Here is a 14,198-nt window from a genome sequence, read left to right as displayed (position 1 = left end):
GAAGCTTTCTTGAAACATCAGCAAAACAGGTTAACTTGTTCCATTATTTTAGATTAATTAAACAGCAGGATCATGCTTGCACGTCAATTATGCTCCAAACGAGAATTTAGATGAATCTTTCTCTCATTCAACCTTGCAATTACAAGCAACAAGTTTTCGTCCCCTAAGATCATGGAGTATTTCACGAGAAACCAAAGTTTAAATTGCAAAGATATTCCCATAATCATCACAAGCTCTAGTTATAGCAACTATCAACCTAAACTCATATTCTTCACTATGGCCAACGCAATCCTAAAGCTCACAACAGTTCTCATTCTGCTAATTTTTTCCACCCTGCATGATTCTCACTTTGCTTCTTCAACTGATGTAGATGAAGATCATGAGGACATAAACGAAGAGGAGGAAGAAGAGTATGTTCTTGACACCCGAATACCCCATCTGGGACCAAGAAGCAGATTCTTGGCCACCATAATAAAGAAAGGAAGACAGTGTAATCTTGAGACTAATAACATCTGCAATGGGGTTCGAGCAAACAAGGGGAGGGACCTACTTTTCTGCTGCAAGAAGCATTGTCGCAATGTTCTTAGTGACAAGAACAACTGCAAGGTGTGTGGCAACAAGTGCAAGCTAGGACAAAGATGCTGTGATGGAGTTTGTACCAATGTTTTGTCCAATGCTAGTCACTGTGGCAAGTGCAACAAGAAGTGTTCACCTGGTGATTCATGTGGGAGTGGAGTTTGTGGGTATGCATGAAAGCAAGTTATTGAAAGAGGTTAGGGGTTTTGTGATCCATATACTATGTAGTGTTTGAGATACAAAAAGATGAAAAGTGCTAACAAGACACATCTTCAAAAACATGCTTTATTATTGGTTAAACACATGAAGAACACACCAAAATTTGTGACTTTTAATCAATCATAAATTTGTGTTAGGGAGTGTCTGCCCAGCATTTGAAATCGCATTGCAGTTTTTTTAATCACATTTTTAGCACATTGATAAGGAATAAGACATTGGATTTAATTCATACATAGTATCATATTTAATGTACACATTTTAATTTTGTTAAGTGATTGATTTTATGTGTTTGGTTTATCCTGTTTTTTTTTTATAAATTTTTTATCGTTGTTCCTCTATTTAAATTAATAACAAATGGTTGTCTTTTATTATAGTTGCATATGTTGATGTAGAATAAATTTGCATGTCAATTAAATGTAATTAATATAATGTAAATGAAACCAATTAGGTGTCTTATGTCTATAATCAAATTAAAAATTCCTTTCAGAATAAAGGAGTGATTATAAGTATAATTTCACTCTATTTAAATAAGAAAATTTAGAATCTTTCGGATGATTAGATGGTAGGAAGAAAAATTGAAACTTTAATATTATTAATTTTTATAAAAAGAAAATTATTAAATAAAAATTAATTTTAGAAATCAAAATAATTAGTTACTAGTAGTTAAAATTTTGATAGTTAAGGTTAGATATCAATTTAAAATTTAGTTTATAATTTTTTTATTAATAATAGATATTATTTTAGATATTTATAGTTTTTTAATTTATAAAATAATATTTATTTTAGTCACTATTTATTAACAAATTATTTTTAGTCTTTAAAATTATTTTTTTTATTTAATGATTTTTTCTAGGTTTAATAAATTTTTTTGAGTTTACATTCTTATAATAAAAATTTATCTTAAACACATTAATTTGTTCATTTTTTATTATTTATTATCTTTATTAATATAAAATTAAAAAGAAGAAAACATAAAAATGAGGACTAGACCAAACTCATGTGAAATAAAAACAAAAAAGTAAAGAAACTTTCAAGAATAGCCTAAACAACTACATCGAGAGACTAAACCAAAAAAAAAAAAACAAAAAAAAAGATAAAAAGGAAAACATGAGAACCTTCTCTAATGCATAACTCCCAAAAAGACAACAAAGATGAATGATTGAATCTCGAAAATTCGTTCAGATGGACCCTCATTTGCATTCAATTGCAGTAATAAAATCCTATGATATTGTTGCACATCACTATCATTACTTTTTCTTGGGTTAACCTCTTTTGGAGGTCATCTTATTGACTTTCACTCCAACTTCAATAGGACGTCTCCGTCTTCTGGAGGTTTGAACTAATTCATCGTCTCCACTTAATGGTTTTTCCTTTTCCATCTTTTCAGTCTAGAATTAAGAGACCAAATTGGATTCTTCTAAGAAAATACCCGCTGAAGTAGATTCAATTGTATCTGCTAGCAAGATGGTCAGACATGACTCTTGAGTCTCTTATTCATCTCACCTGAAAGAGATTCAAAACAATTTTGCAAGACTAAATCTTGAGAAACAAATTTATAAGTAACCTGTTTGGCAACAACTAATTTAGGACTTGTTGTATTAGTTGCAAATTTAAGATGAGATAATCCTTCTAAAAGACTGGATTTTTAGGAGGCAAGAAGTTCTTTTTTGTAGCAAATCATCTGATTCATGGACATCTTTCAAAGATGGCATATCAACACAAATATCATCATGAGATCCTGAACCAACCTCTATATCTTCAACATATTTCTTAAAATTTTGACCAACAAGAGATCCACTCTCCACCTAGCGAACAACAACTTGAACAAGGGTATCAAGATCAATAACAACTCCCTCAACTTCTACCACTTCTGCATTACGAATAGGTACATCATATATATGTACCTCTACCGCAATTTTCTTTATGAGGGACATCATTAGGTTTTTAGACCTGGATAGTTACATGTTTGTATTGTAAAACAACAGGTTTGAACAAAATAATAGGCAATTTGATTGTGTTATTGAGGTTAACAGGATGTCGTTTGCATTTAGAAATATCATGCTCTATCATTTTGCGTGAAGAACAAATGGAGGAAACTTCTCAAATTCAATATCTACAATAAAAGAAAAACTAAGTCTTTCCACCAAAATTTGATTAGGCAAAGTAGATAACATATCAATATCAACCAACACTCTAGTAAAAAACTTCTAGATTTATTCATGGTAGTCATCAAGAGAAAGAGAAGTACGAATCCCTCTTGCTATAGAGAAAATTGATTTTGGTTGCCAATATTCCATAGGAAGACCATGGATCTTACCCAACATTGAGCTTTGGTGAATTTAGTGGAAGATGACTCAAAGTCTTTAGTTCAAACAAAGACTCTTAAGATACCCATATTTAGATTCCAAGACCCCATTGCTAGGACTCTTCTCATGTCTTCAAGGGAAGGAAAAAAAATTCATAGAACCCTTTTCCCAAAGAAATAACTTCCCAAGATCCTATAGATTTCAGGCAAGATCCAACTTCTTGCACACATCCATATGATTAAGAGGTTTGTTACCTTTGGATAATACTATTCTTCCATGAAGGTGATTTTTACAATCTTCAAGATATGTGAGATACACATCTTCATCAATCTGAACAATTGTGAAAAAGGGATATGACATGCTTTATTCAAGGCTTTTGCAAAAGTCTTCTTTTGTGCTCGAGTCACATAAGATAACTTGGCTTGTGAGCAACAACCTTGATCCTTGTGACACCCCTATGGAATATGAAAACCGGAAGAATCTGTCCCCATATCACAACACTAAGGAGAAAAACAACCCTAGCCACTTAAAAGAGGAGCACCAATGTAGGAGAACAAAACCCTAGCCGCCAACCAATGACTACCCAAAAAAATCCTAACATCTAATGTAAACTTCATTTATTTATGATATTTCTTCTTTATTAGGTCAACTTTGTTATTGTTTTTTTTTTCCGACCTAAAAATAATATATGCACTTATAGTTTCTGAATTCTTTTAAAATAAACTATTTTGTTTATAACTTTTTTTATTGTTAATATAGATTCTATATATTTGGTTTTTTTTTTTAATAACATTTGTCAAAATTATCAAATTTGAGAATCTAGTTACAAATGTTACAAATGGATTTACAAGAGTTTATTTCATATGATAAATAAATATAATGTTAACAAATAAAATATTAAATCAAACTTCAAAATTATAATTAAGTAAAATAGTAAAATGTTAATTTCACAATACTAAAACAATTTATATTTTAGTAGTGCATGATTACCATATAAGTTCAAACTACACTAAATAAAAAATTCATACAATTACAAACAATAACACTAGTACAAAAAGGTAAATTAACGACGGTTAAAATCGACATTTAAAGACGGTTCCAGAACCGTCGTTATTACAGGCGTCGTTAAAAGATATGATTTTTAACGACGGTTCTGGGAACCGTCGTTAAAAGGTATGGACTTATAACGACGGTTGTGAAAACCGTAGTTAAAAGTGGTTTCTATTTTTTCAAAAAAAAAATTACGTGACTTTCAAAGACGGTTCCTCTAGGAACCGTCGTTATAAGTGTCCCTTTTAAAGACGGTTCCAAGTGGAACCGTCGTTATATGTACTGTTTAAAAAAAAATAAAAAATTTTATTTTTTAAAAAATCTCAAATAACCTGCATAAAGTTTTCAATTCCAGAAAATAAAAACATTTCAAATCATAATTTAAATATAAAAATTACATACAACAAATTATAACATAATACAAAAAAGTTTGGTAATATATGAAAAAATTTGTCATTGTAATGATTTATCTATACTAGAGTGTTATACATGGTTACAAAATACTTTGACCATGTTGTTCTCACATACTCCAATGCTTCTAAATTTAGCGGGTGTTGGTCGTTGAACAACTGTGACATTTGAAATATTTTGAATTAGTGCATGATTAATAAATCTCAAATTTTAAAGTGTTTATTGTATTGAGGTATTACCTTATCCCAACCTTTCATAATTTCAGCTTGCAAAATAGTCAACATCCACTGCATAACATAATAACCGCACTCATAATTTTGAGGTTGCCTGTTGGACTGCATGTGAAAATAAATGTATTAAATGAATGAGTGAAACACATTAAATTAAGTGAACAAATATACTTTAAATACCTTAAGGTACATCCAAGTGAGTTTTTGTGCGTTTGAAGTTCTCCTCCCACACAACATATTATATCCAGAGTAAGCACTAAAATAATAAGATTTCATGTTAGAATACATAACATTATATAATATATAAGTAATAATAAATGTTAAATGAAACTGTCGTACCTATCTATAATGTTTTTAAAATAGGCAGGAGGTTTTTTATGCAAGGAGCAAAACCATGCAGCGGTATGATCTTGAACAGATATGATCAATAGTTGCCAATGACGCCTGTATAACAAATCAGTTAATTAGTTTCTCTTATTTCAATAATTTATTAAAACTTATTTAATAAATAAGAACTTACTCATGGATGTACGGAGCAAAATAAATGTGTTTTCCACCATTCTTTAAGGCAGTGGTGATGTATGTTTGTGTTTCCGACTTCTTGTTTCCAATTGATTGAGTGATTTGAGGGTCTAAAAACCCATATATATTATGTTTCCCCTCATCAAAGCATAATCCAGAAAGATACCTAAATTTCAATAAGTTAGTACTAGTATATTTAATAAATCAAAAGTATAAAGAATTTAAAATTTGAACTTACATCATCCATAATTGCAGAACTGTTATGTTAATCTCTTGATCTCCGGATGCAAGGTCCAACAAATCAGACATGTGAACGTACAACGGTAGATTACTATGCCTTCCAAAAACATTGGCATCCCATGGAACCTCTAAGACGGTTGTATCTAAAGCTGTAGCAACTTCCACCAATGCCGCCAGAGGATCATCAATGGAGACTATTTTCTTCTTTCCCAGAGGCAAATTTGTCTTAGGTTCCTGCTTATGAATCTACGAGAGTGCCAAGCTTTTTCAGGAACTCCTATACATTTGGCTTTTGACATGTACTCGGAACAAAACTCAATAGATTCTTCTGAAATGTATCTTTCAATAATGGAAGCTTCTGGACGACATTGATTCTTCACATATCCCTTCAAAATCTTCATGTATCGTTCAACTGGATACATCCATCGCATATAAACTGGCCCACACAATCTGATTTCTCTTACAAGATGAACAACCAAGTGTACCATAATATCAAAAAAAGATGGAGGAAAAAACATCTCGAGTTGACACAAGATAACAATTATTTCTTCTTCAAGTTCATCCAACTTCTGAGAGTCAATCTCTTTACTACATATGGAATTGAAAAATGAACATAGTCGAGTGATTGTATGCCTAACATTTTTGGGCAAGATTCCACGAATAGCCACTGGTAATAATTGTTGCATCAGAACGTGACAATCATGTGACTTTAAGCCAATTAGTTTCAAATCATTCATAGATACAAGACTCTTCACATTTGAAGAGTAGCCTTGTGGTACCTTAACACCTTTAAGACATTCACAAAAACTTGTTTTCTCTTTCTTTGACAAAGTGTAACACGCTGCAGGCAAGTATGTACGTTTACCAACTTCTCTCGGTGCCAATTCCTCTCGTATATTCATTTCAATCAAATCCAGACGTGCATTCACACCATCCTTTGTTTTGCCTTTAATGTTCAGAAGTGTTCCTATTAGACTGTCACACACATTCTTCTCTACGTGCATTACATCTAGACAGTGTCTAACATCCAACTTACACCAATACGGAAGATCAAAAAAGATTGATCTCTTCTTCCATATTTCACTCACCGTTTGCTTCTTCTTCATTTTTCCAAAAGTCACATTAACATTTTTGATTTTTTCATAAATTTCAACACCACTTAAGGGAGTGGGAAAAATGTCATGTTCTTGGTATCCGTTAAAAGCTTTTTTCAATCGACGATACGGATGATATTTCTTTAGAAATCTACGATGCCCAAGATACACGGTTTTTCTTCCATGTTTCAACTGCTCATAAGATGTCTTGTCTTGACATATTGGACATGCTCTATGGCCTTTCACACTATAACCTGACAAGTTCCCATATGCAGGGAAGTCATTGATAGTACAAAACAACATCGCATGCAATCGGAAAGATTCATTTTTAAACGCGTCAAACACATCAACCCCTTCATTCCACAATAATTTCAAATCTTCAATCAATGGATTAAGATAAACATCTATGTCATTTCCAGGTTGTTTTGGACCAGAGATCATCATAGATAACATCATGTATTTGCGCTTCATACACAACGCAGGAGGTAAGTTGTAAATCACTAACAAAACGGGCCATGAACTATGATTACTACTTAAATTTCCAAAGGGATTCATTCCATCAGTTGCCAATCCAAGTCTTAAGTTTCTTGATTCTTTTCCAAATTCAGGAAATTCTTTATCAATATTCTTCCACTGCAAAGAATCAGCAGGATGACGAAGTAATCCATCACATTTTCTATTATCTGCATGCCACCTAAGGTTTTTAGCGTCATCTGCATTTGCAAACAAACGCTTAAGCCTTGGAATTATCGGAAGATACCAAACAACCTTAGCAGGAGGACCTTCCTTTGTCAATTCATCAATTTCATCATTCTGACCAACCTTAACCTTATAGCGTGACAAACCACACCTGGGACATCTTCTTAAATCTTCATACTCATTTCTGTATAAAATACAATCGTTAGGACATGAATGTATTTTTCTATACTCCATACCCATTGGACAAAGTATTTTTTTCGCCTCATAATTTCGATTGGGCAAGGTATTTCCTTCTGGAAGCATGTCCTTAAGCAATTGAAGCAATTCTGTAAAACTTTTGTCGGTCCATCCATTCATTGCCTTCAAATTCATCAACCTTAACACTGCTGATAATCGTGTGAAGTTAGTTGAACCAGGATACAAAGGAGTCTCTGCATCATTAGACATATTTTCAAAAACTACATTAGCAAATGATTCTGCTCCCACGTCACGAATCATGTCTTCTAATCTATCATCCATTGAGAAATGAACTTCCTCCGAACCTCCGTGCACACTTGGCAAGTCTAACAATTCACCATGCCACGTCCATGTCGTATAACTTTTCAAAAATCCATCACACAAAAGATGTTCTCTAATTTCAGAAACAGTCAATATCCTTCCATTTAAACAATTGATACAAGGGCACCTTATCCTTACTCCATTATTATAACTAACGGCATTATGTTCTGCGAATTGTATGAACTCTTCCACCCCTTTTTCGTAAGTATCACTTATTCGTGATGTATTAATCCAACTCCGATCCATAGAACTGTTAAACTAAGAACCAATACTTTCAATATGTAATCATGAAAAAATAAAACAAAAATGCCGAAGGTCGGACACCTCCGGACTCAGAACCAATGCGTTCAATATGTCAAAACAATATATAATCATTGAAAATTAAATCAAAACTGCCGAAGGTCGGACACCTCTGGACTCAGAATAAATTCGTTCAATATATGCAATCAATATCTAATCATGAAAAACTAAATTCAGATTGCCGAAGGTCGGACACCCTCGGACTCAGACTTAGTACATTCAATATATAAAATCAATATCTAAATCAGAACAAACACTCTCAAAATATAATAAATCAAAATTTAATACATAATTAAATAATAAATAAACATATACTAACCTCAAAATATAAACACTGGTCGCAGGGGTAGAGCAAGATGGCGCTGGTGTGGAGCGGGGCGGCGCTGGTTGCAGGGTTGTGGCAGCGTGAGGCCACGCTGGTCACAGGGGGCCGCGGGTGAGCTCTAGTCGCGGCAAAGCAAGGCGCGTGCGAGGCTAGGCGGCGCGGGTGAGTGCTAATCGCGGCAGGGCACGCGCGAGGCTAGGGCGCACGCGAGTCTAGGGCGCACGCGAGTCTAGGGCGGCGCGGGGAGCTGGGGCGGCGCGGGGAGCTGGGGCGGCGCGGGGAGCTGGGCCGGCACCGAGCGCACAGGGGCGCGCGAGTAGTAGGGGCGCGCGAGTAGCAGGGGCGGCGCGGTGGTTGTCGGTGTGAGCGCGAGGTCTAGGGTGGAGAGCTAGGTCGCGCGGGCGGTGGAGCGGCGACACTGGCGGTGGCGTGAAGGTACTGGGTGCGGGTGAGAATGAGAGAAAGAGGGAAACTGGAATGTGAAAATGAAGAGAGGGAAGGCGCGCTGGTAAGGGAAAAATTAAAAAAACAACTCACTTTTAACGACGGTTCAGTAGGGAACCGTCGTTAAAACCTCCTCATCCACATTTAACGACGGTTCAAGCTATAACCGTCGTTAAAAAGCCAAACAAAATTCAATATATTTACGAAACTGCCACCGCCTCGCTTATTACGATGGTTCTTTTCTAACCGTCTTTAAAGGGAGTCATTAATGAAGTTTTTTGTACTAGTGTAAGTTTTTAAAGTGATAACAATTAAATAACTAAAATATCAAATGACATCATATCCACACCCATCATCACCATCATGATCTTCAATACCTCTAAAATCTTTCTCAGATAAGAAATATTCATCAACATTATCATAAAATAATTATATTATGTATATTAAGTACATCTAGAGTTGAATCACTTCAAATTTCTCTAGCTAAGTCAACATGTCTATGTTAGAATATATGACTTTAAACTAGAGGGGGGTGAATGGTTTAAAGAGGGATTTCAAAAACTTTTAAGTCTTGAATGAAATTTCTTCGAGAATATCTTGATAAAGAAATCAGTTTTTCAAAACACAAAGCTAAAAGCACAGCACCAGCAAAACAATCGGTTGTTTCGTAGAAACAATCGGTTGTTTATACCAGTTTACAAATATCAAAATTGAATTTAAAGAGTTTAAGGATAGAGAGAATGCACACAGATGTTTATACTGGTTCACTCTAAACCCAGAGCTACGTCCAGTCTTCTCAGAAACCACTGAGGAATTCCACTAAGCAATCAAACCTAGATCACTTACACCACAACCAAGAAAGTGACCTTGATCCCCTCAAGACACACTTCTCTTGGCCAACACACCAACACTAAGAATGCTGATCTTGATCCCCTCAAGAACACACAACACTTCTCAACAAACACACAAAGATACTTGTTCAACAAAATACAAGGATTACACTTGTTACAGAAGCAAATCTGAAATCAATACAAGCAGAAATCCTATCTCACACACTTTGATCAATCTCAATCTCTAAGCAATCTCAACTCTTTGAAAAACTTAAAAACTTGTTATTACTCAAATATGTTTTTCTAAATATATTCAAAGATATTGTTTGTTATCAAATCTTAATAAACTTATTCATTGCATTTAAAACATTGGTCAAAGCATTAAAGACTGGAGCATAATCAGTTAAAACATTTAAAGCTCAGTCAAAGTAAAAACCATTTTTCTGTTATGGTACCAAAACAAACAATCAGTTGTTTCCTCGAATCAATCAGTTGTTTTGGTTTTAACAGCTCAACCATTTGAAAAACAGTTTTCAATCTTTTCTAAAAACACGTAAGTATAAAACAATCGGTTGTTTCGACAAAACAATCGGTTGTTTTTCACTTAGTTTGAAAAACACTTTTCTTCTAAAAGATTGAGAATGCCCATGCTTTGGATTCGATCAAGGGTGAATTACAAAACTCAAACTACCCCAAAACCTATCTAAGACAACTCAGCAACAGCAAGCACAACCCTTCAACATCCTTCAAAGGGTTTTGGATTCTTCAAAGATTGAACACCACTTGGTTCAACAATCTCCCCCTATTTGATGAAGACAAATCCCTGGTGCTTGTGTTTGACTTGATTGAATCTGAAGCAGTACCTGCAAAAATAGCATATCTACCATACAATGCTTCTTACAGTAGCAGGTCAGTTTTTCACATACTTAAAACATAAAACCTGATAAACAATCGGTTGTTTACTCGAAACAATCGGTTGTTTTTATCAGCAGCAGCAGAAAACAGTTTTATATCATAGAGTTTTAACAGAATTAAACAGTTTTAGATAAGGATACACAAGACCAATTAATTCTCCCCATATTTGTCTTCACAAATAGACTTTAACAATAACGACACAGATTTAGGAGAGATTATTAAGATTAAGAATACCTAACTCATTTCTTAGGAAGAAAAACCTCTCTTTTGGTAGTGGTTTCGTGAAGATGTCAGCTAGTTGCAGTTTGGTCTCCACAAACTTCACTTCACAGTTCCCATTGTTTACATGATCCCTGATGAAATGATGTCTTATCTCAATATGTTTGGTCTTTGAGTGCTGAATTTGATTTTTGGTAAGATTGATGGCACTTGTGTTATCACACATCAAGGGGACTTTGCTGATCTTTAATCCAAAGTCTGCAAGCTGTTGTTTGAGCCATAGAATCTGTGCACAGCAGCTTCCAGCAACGATATACTCAGCCTCAGCAGTAGAGAGAGCAACACATGCTTGCTTTTTGCTATGCCATGAGATTAGGCTTGAGCCAAGAAGGTGGCAAGTGCCACTTGTGCTCTTCCTATCTAGCTTGCAACCTGCAAAGTCAGAATCTGAATAACCAATTAAATGAATTGGAGAGTGAGAAGGATACCATAACCCAACAGTTGATGTTCCTTTTAGATATTTCATAATTCTTTTTGATCTTTGAAGTGTGACTCTTTAGGATTTGCTTGATATCTAGCACAAAGGCACACGACAAACATGATGTCCGACCTACTAGCTATTAGATATAGCAAAGAGCCAATCAATCCTCTGTATTTGGTTTGATCTACACTCTTTCCAGCAGAATCAGCATCCATATAGCAGCTTGATGGCATTGGAGTGCTTGCTTCTTTGCAGCTTTCCATTTCAAATTTCTTGAGAATCTCCTTGCAATACTTTGATTGACATAGAAAGATCTCATCCTTTGTTTGCTTAACCTGCAATCCAAGAAAGAAAGACAATTCTCCCATCATAGACATTTCAATTTCACCTTTCATTGCAGCCACAAATTCTTCACACAACCTATCTTGTGTAGCACCAAAGATGATGTCATCAACATAGATTTGTACAAGAATTATTTCTGAATTTGACTTTTTGATGAAGAGAGTCTTGTCCACCATTCCCCTTTCATAACCATGTGATAGCAGAAAGTTGCTAAGCCTCTCATACCACTGCCTTGGAACTTGCTTCAGTCCATACAAAGCTTTCTTCAACTTGAAGACATGGTTGGGATGCTTATGATCTTCAAAATGCGGTGGTTGATCCATATACACTTCCTCATTGATGTAGCCATTCAAGAAAGCACTCTTGACATCCATTTGGAAGAGTTTGAAACCACTCATACAAGCAAAAGCCAGCAGCAGCCTTACAACCTCCAACCTAGCAACAGGGGCAAAGGTTTCACCATAATCAATGCCATCCTCTTGATTGTAGCCTTTGACAACTAGCCTTGCTTTGTTCCATGTGATCACACCATCTTCATCTAACTTGTTTCTGAATACCCACTTCGAACCTATAATGTTCATCTCATCTGTTCTAGGGATAAGAAACCATACCTCATTCCTTGCAAACTGATTCAATTCTTCATGCATAGCTTCAACCCACTTCTCATCCTTGAGAGCTTCATCAATTGACTTTGGTTCAATTTGTGAGACGAAAGTTGTGTGCCTGCAGAAGTTTGAGATGGAGCTACGTGTGGAGACACCTTCCTTTATATGCCCTATGATGTTTTCCACTTACAGATCTCTAGGAATCCTCCATTCTTTGGGCAACTCACTCTGTTGCAGAATTTCAATCGGTTGTTTTTGCGAATCAACCGGTTGTTTTTCTGCACAGATTTACAGCTTCTCCAAACTGATGCTCTGTTCATCCTCTTTAGCTCTGGTCTTCGGGATTTGGATGTTTCTGTGATCTACCTCATCAAAGACAACGTGAACTGATTCTTCTACAGTCATCAACCTCTTATTGTAGATTCTATATGCATGACTTGTGAGAGAATACCCTATGAAGATGCCAAGATCCGCTTTCTCATCAAACTTCCCCAAGTTTTCCTTTCCATTGTTGAGAACGAAACAACTACAGCCAAAAACTCTGAGATGGTTGATGTTAGGCTTCCTTCCATTGAAGAGTTCATATGGAGTTTTCTTCAAAATGGGCCTAATAAGCACTCTATTCATCACATAACAAGAAGTGCTCACTGCATCCGCCCAAAAGTACTTAGGAAGAGATGATTCACTAAGCATTGTCCTTGCTAGCTCTTCAAGAGACCTGTTCTTCCTCTCTACCACACCATTTTGCTGTGGAGTTCTTGGAGCTGAGAAGTTGTGCAGAATTCCCATTTTCTCACAGAACTTGCTGAACTTCTCATTTTGGAATTCTCCTCCATGATCACTTCTAATAGAGCCTATGTTGCAGTTCTTTGTATTTTGTAACCTTCTTGCTAGCTTCTTGAATGCAGAAAAGGCATCACTCTCTTTTGTGTTGGGTAGACAGATTTCACATGTGTTTGACTTGAACATCACTTGATATCCCTTGTCACATAGTTGACTAATGCTCAACAGATTGTGCTTTAGACCTTCTACATAGAGCACATCATGGATGACCAAGATGTCTTTGTCTCCTATGGATCCTCTCCCAAGAATCCTTCCTTTATTGTTGTCCCCATAGGTGACATGCCCTTCTTGCTTAAAGGAGATGCTCAGGAACTTTGATTTGTCCCATGTCATGTGCTTGAAGCATCCACTGTCCAAGTACCATTGTTGCTTGCTCTCCTCCAAGATTTCCTACAAAAAAAATTTTCAAGTACAAAGATTTGGTCCCCTTATGAATGTGGGTCCATTTTGTTTATATTCATCAATTGAATCTTTATTGCACTTAGGAATCCACTTCATAAAGCCTCTAGGGGCAGCAGATTTTCTGATTTTACAGAACCTCACAGAATGACCTCTTTTCATGCAATAGAAGCATGTAACAATCGGTTGTTTTGATGGTCCAATCGATTGTTTTTCTGGCATTTTTGAAAATGATTTTGAAAATCTATCTTGTTTGTTTTGTGGATTAAAACCCAATCCAACTTTTCCAAAGACACAGTTTTGAGATGCTAAGACACTCTCAAAGTTGGATTGACCTTTAGAAAGCTTGTCCACAGTTTTAACAAGATAGTGAACCTTATTTTCAAGATTTTCGCAATTTTCTCAAGCAAGAGTATTACACTTGCAAGAGGAATTTCTGTAAATGATTTCAAGGTTTTCAAAATCTGTTTTTGAATTTTCTAATTCCTCTTCCAGTGATCTTACTCTGTTTTCAAGCCAGCTATTCTTTTCTTTTAATCGATTGTTCAAGAGGGCCAATCGGTTGGCTTCTTCATGCGTTTCTTGAAAGG

The 14,198-nt window shown here is 35.4% G+C and overlaps 2 protein-coding genes across 2 annotated transcripts; one reads left to right on the top strand and one right to left on the bottom strand.

The window, feature by feature from the left end:
- Positions 1-239: 239 nt before the first annotated feature.
- Positions 240-1,023, top strand: LOC137834449 (protein GRIM REAPER). The gene has a single exon (XM_068642500.2). The coding sequence runs from the start codon at positions 277-279 to the stop codon at positions 751-753; it is 477 nt and encodes a 158-aa protein (XP_068498601.2). The 5' UTR covers positions 240-276; the 3' UTR covers positions 754-1,023.
- Positions 1,024-3,302: 2,279 nt separating this feature from the next.
- On the bottom strand, positions 3,303-7,909 carry LOC137809642 (uncharacterized). The gene is made up of 7 exons (XM_090302868.1): positions 6,964-7,909; positions 5,313-5,446; positions 5,132-5,236; positions 4,973-5,048; positions 4,802-4,897; positions 4,628-4,720; positions 3,303-3,431 (listed from the first exon to the last, which is right to left on the bottom strand). Exons 1-7 carry the CDS (start codon positions 7,864-7,866, stop codon positions 3,303-3,305), a joined length of 1,536 nt encoding a protein of 511 aa, XP_090158994.1. The 5' UTR covers positions 7,867-7,909.
- Between the last annotated feature and the right edge of the window lie 6,289 nt (positions 7,910-14,198).

The sequence above is a fragment of the Phaseolus vulgaris genome, chromosome 5 (assembly GCF_051622355.1).
Source record: "Phaseolus vulgaris cultivar YP4 chromosome 5, ASM5162235v1, whole genome shotgun sequence".
Classification (NCBI taxonomy): domain Eukaryota; kingdom Viridiplantae; phylum Streptophyta; class Magnoliopsida; order Fabales; family Fabaceae; genus Phaseolus; species Phaseolus vulgaris.
This window is presented reverse-complemented; position numbering and strand designations above follow the sequence as displayed.

Excerpts from the sequence above, each read along its gene's own strand:
- LOC137834449 (XM_068642500.2), top strand. The coding sequence starts at position 277 with ATGGCCAACGCAATCCTAAAGCTCACAACAGTTCTCATTCTGCTAATT.
- LOC137809642 (XM_090302868.1), bottom strand. The coding sequence starts at position 7,866 with ATGGATGATAGATTAGAAGACATGATTCGTGACGTGGGAGCAGAATCA. Across the intron at positions 5,447-6,963 it reads CGTTTAAAAATGAATCTTTC|CATAATATATATGGGTTTTT; the intron begins CGATTGCATGCG and ends GATGAGGGGAAA. Across the intron at positions 4,898-4,972 it reads TCACTTGGATGTACCTTAAG|TCCAACAGGCAACCTCAAAA; the intron begins GTATTTAAAGTA and ends TTTCACATGCAG.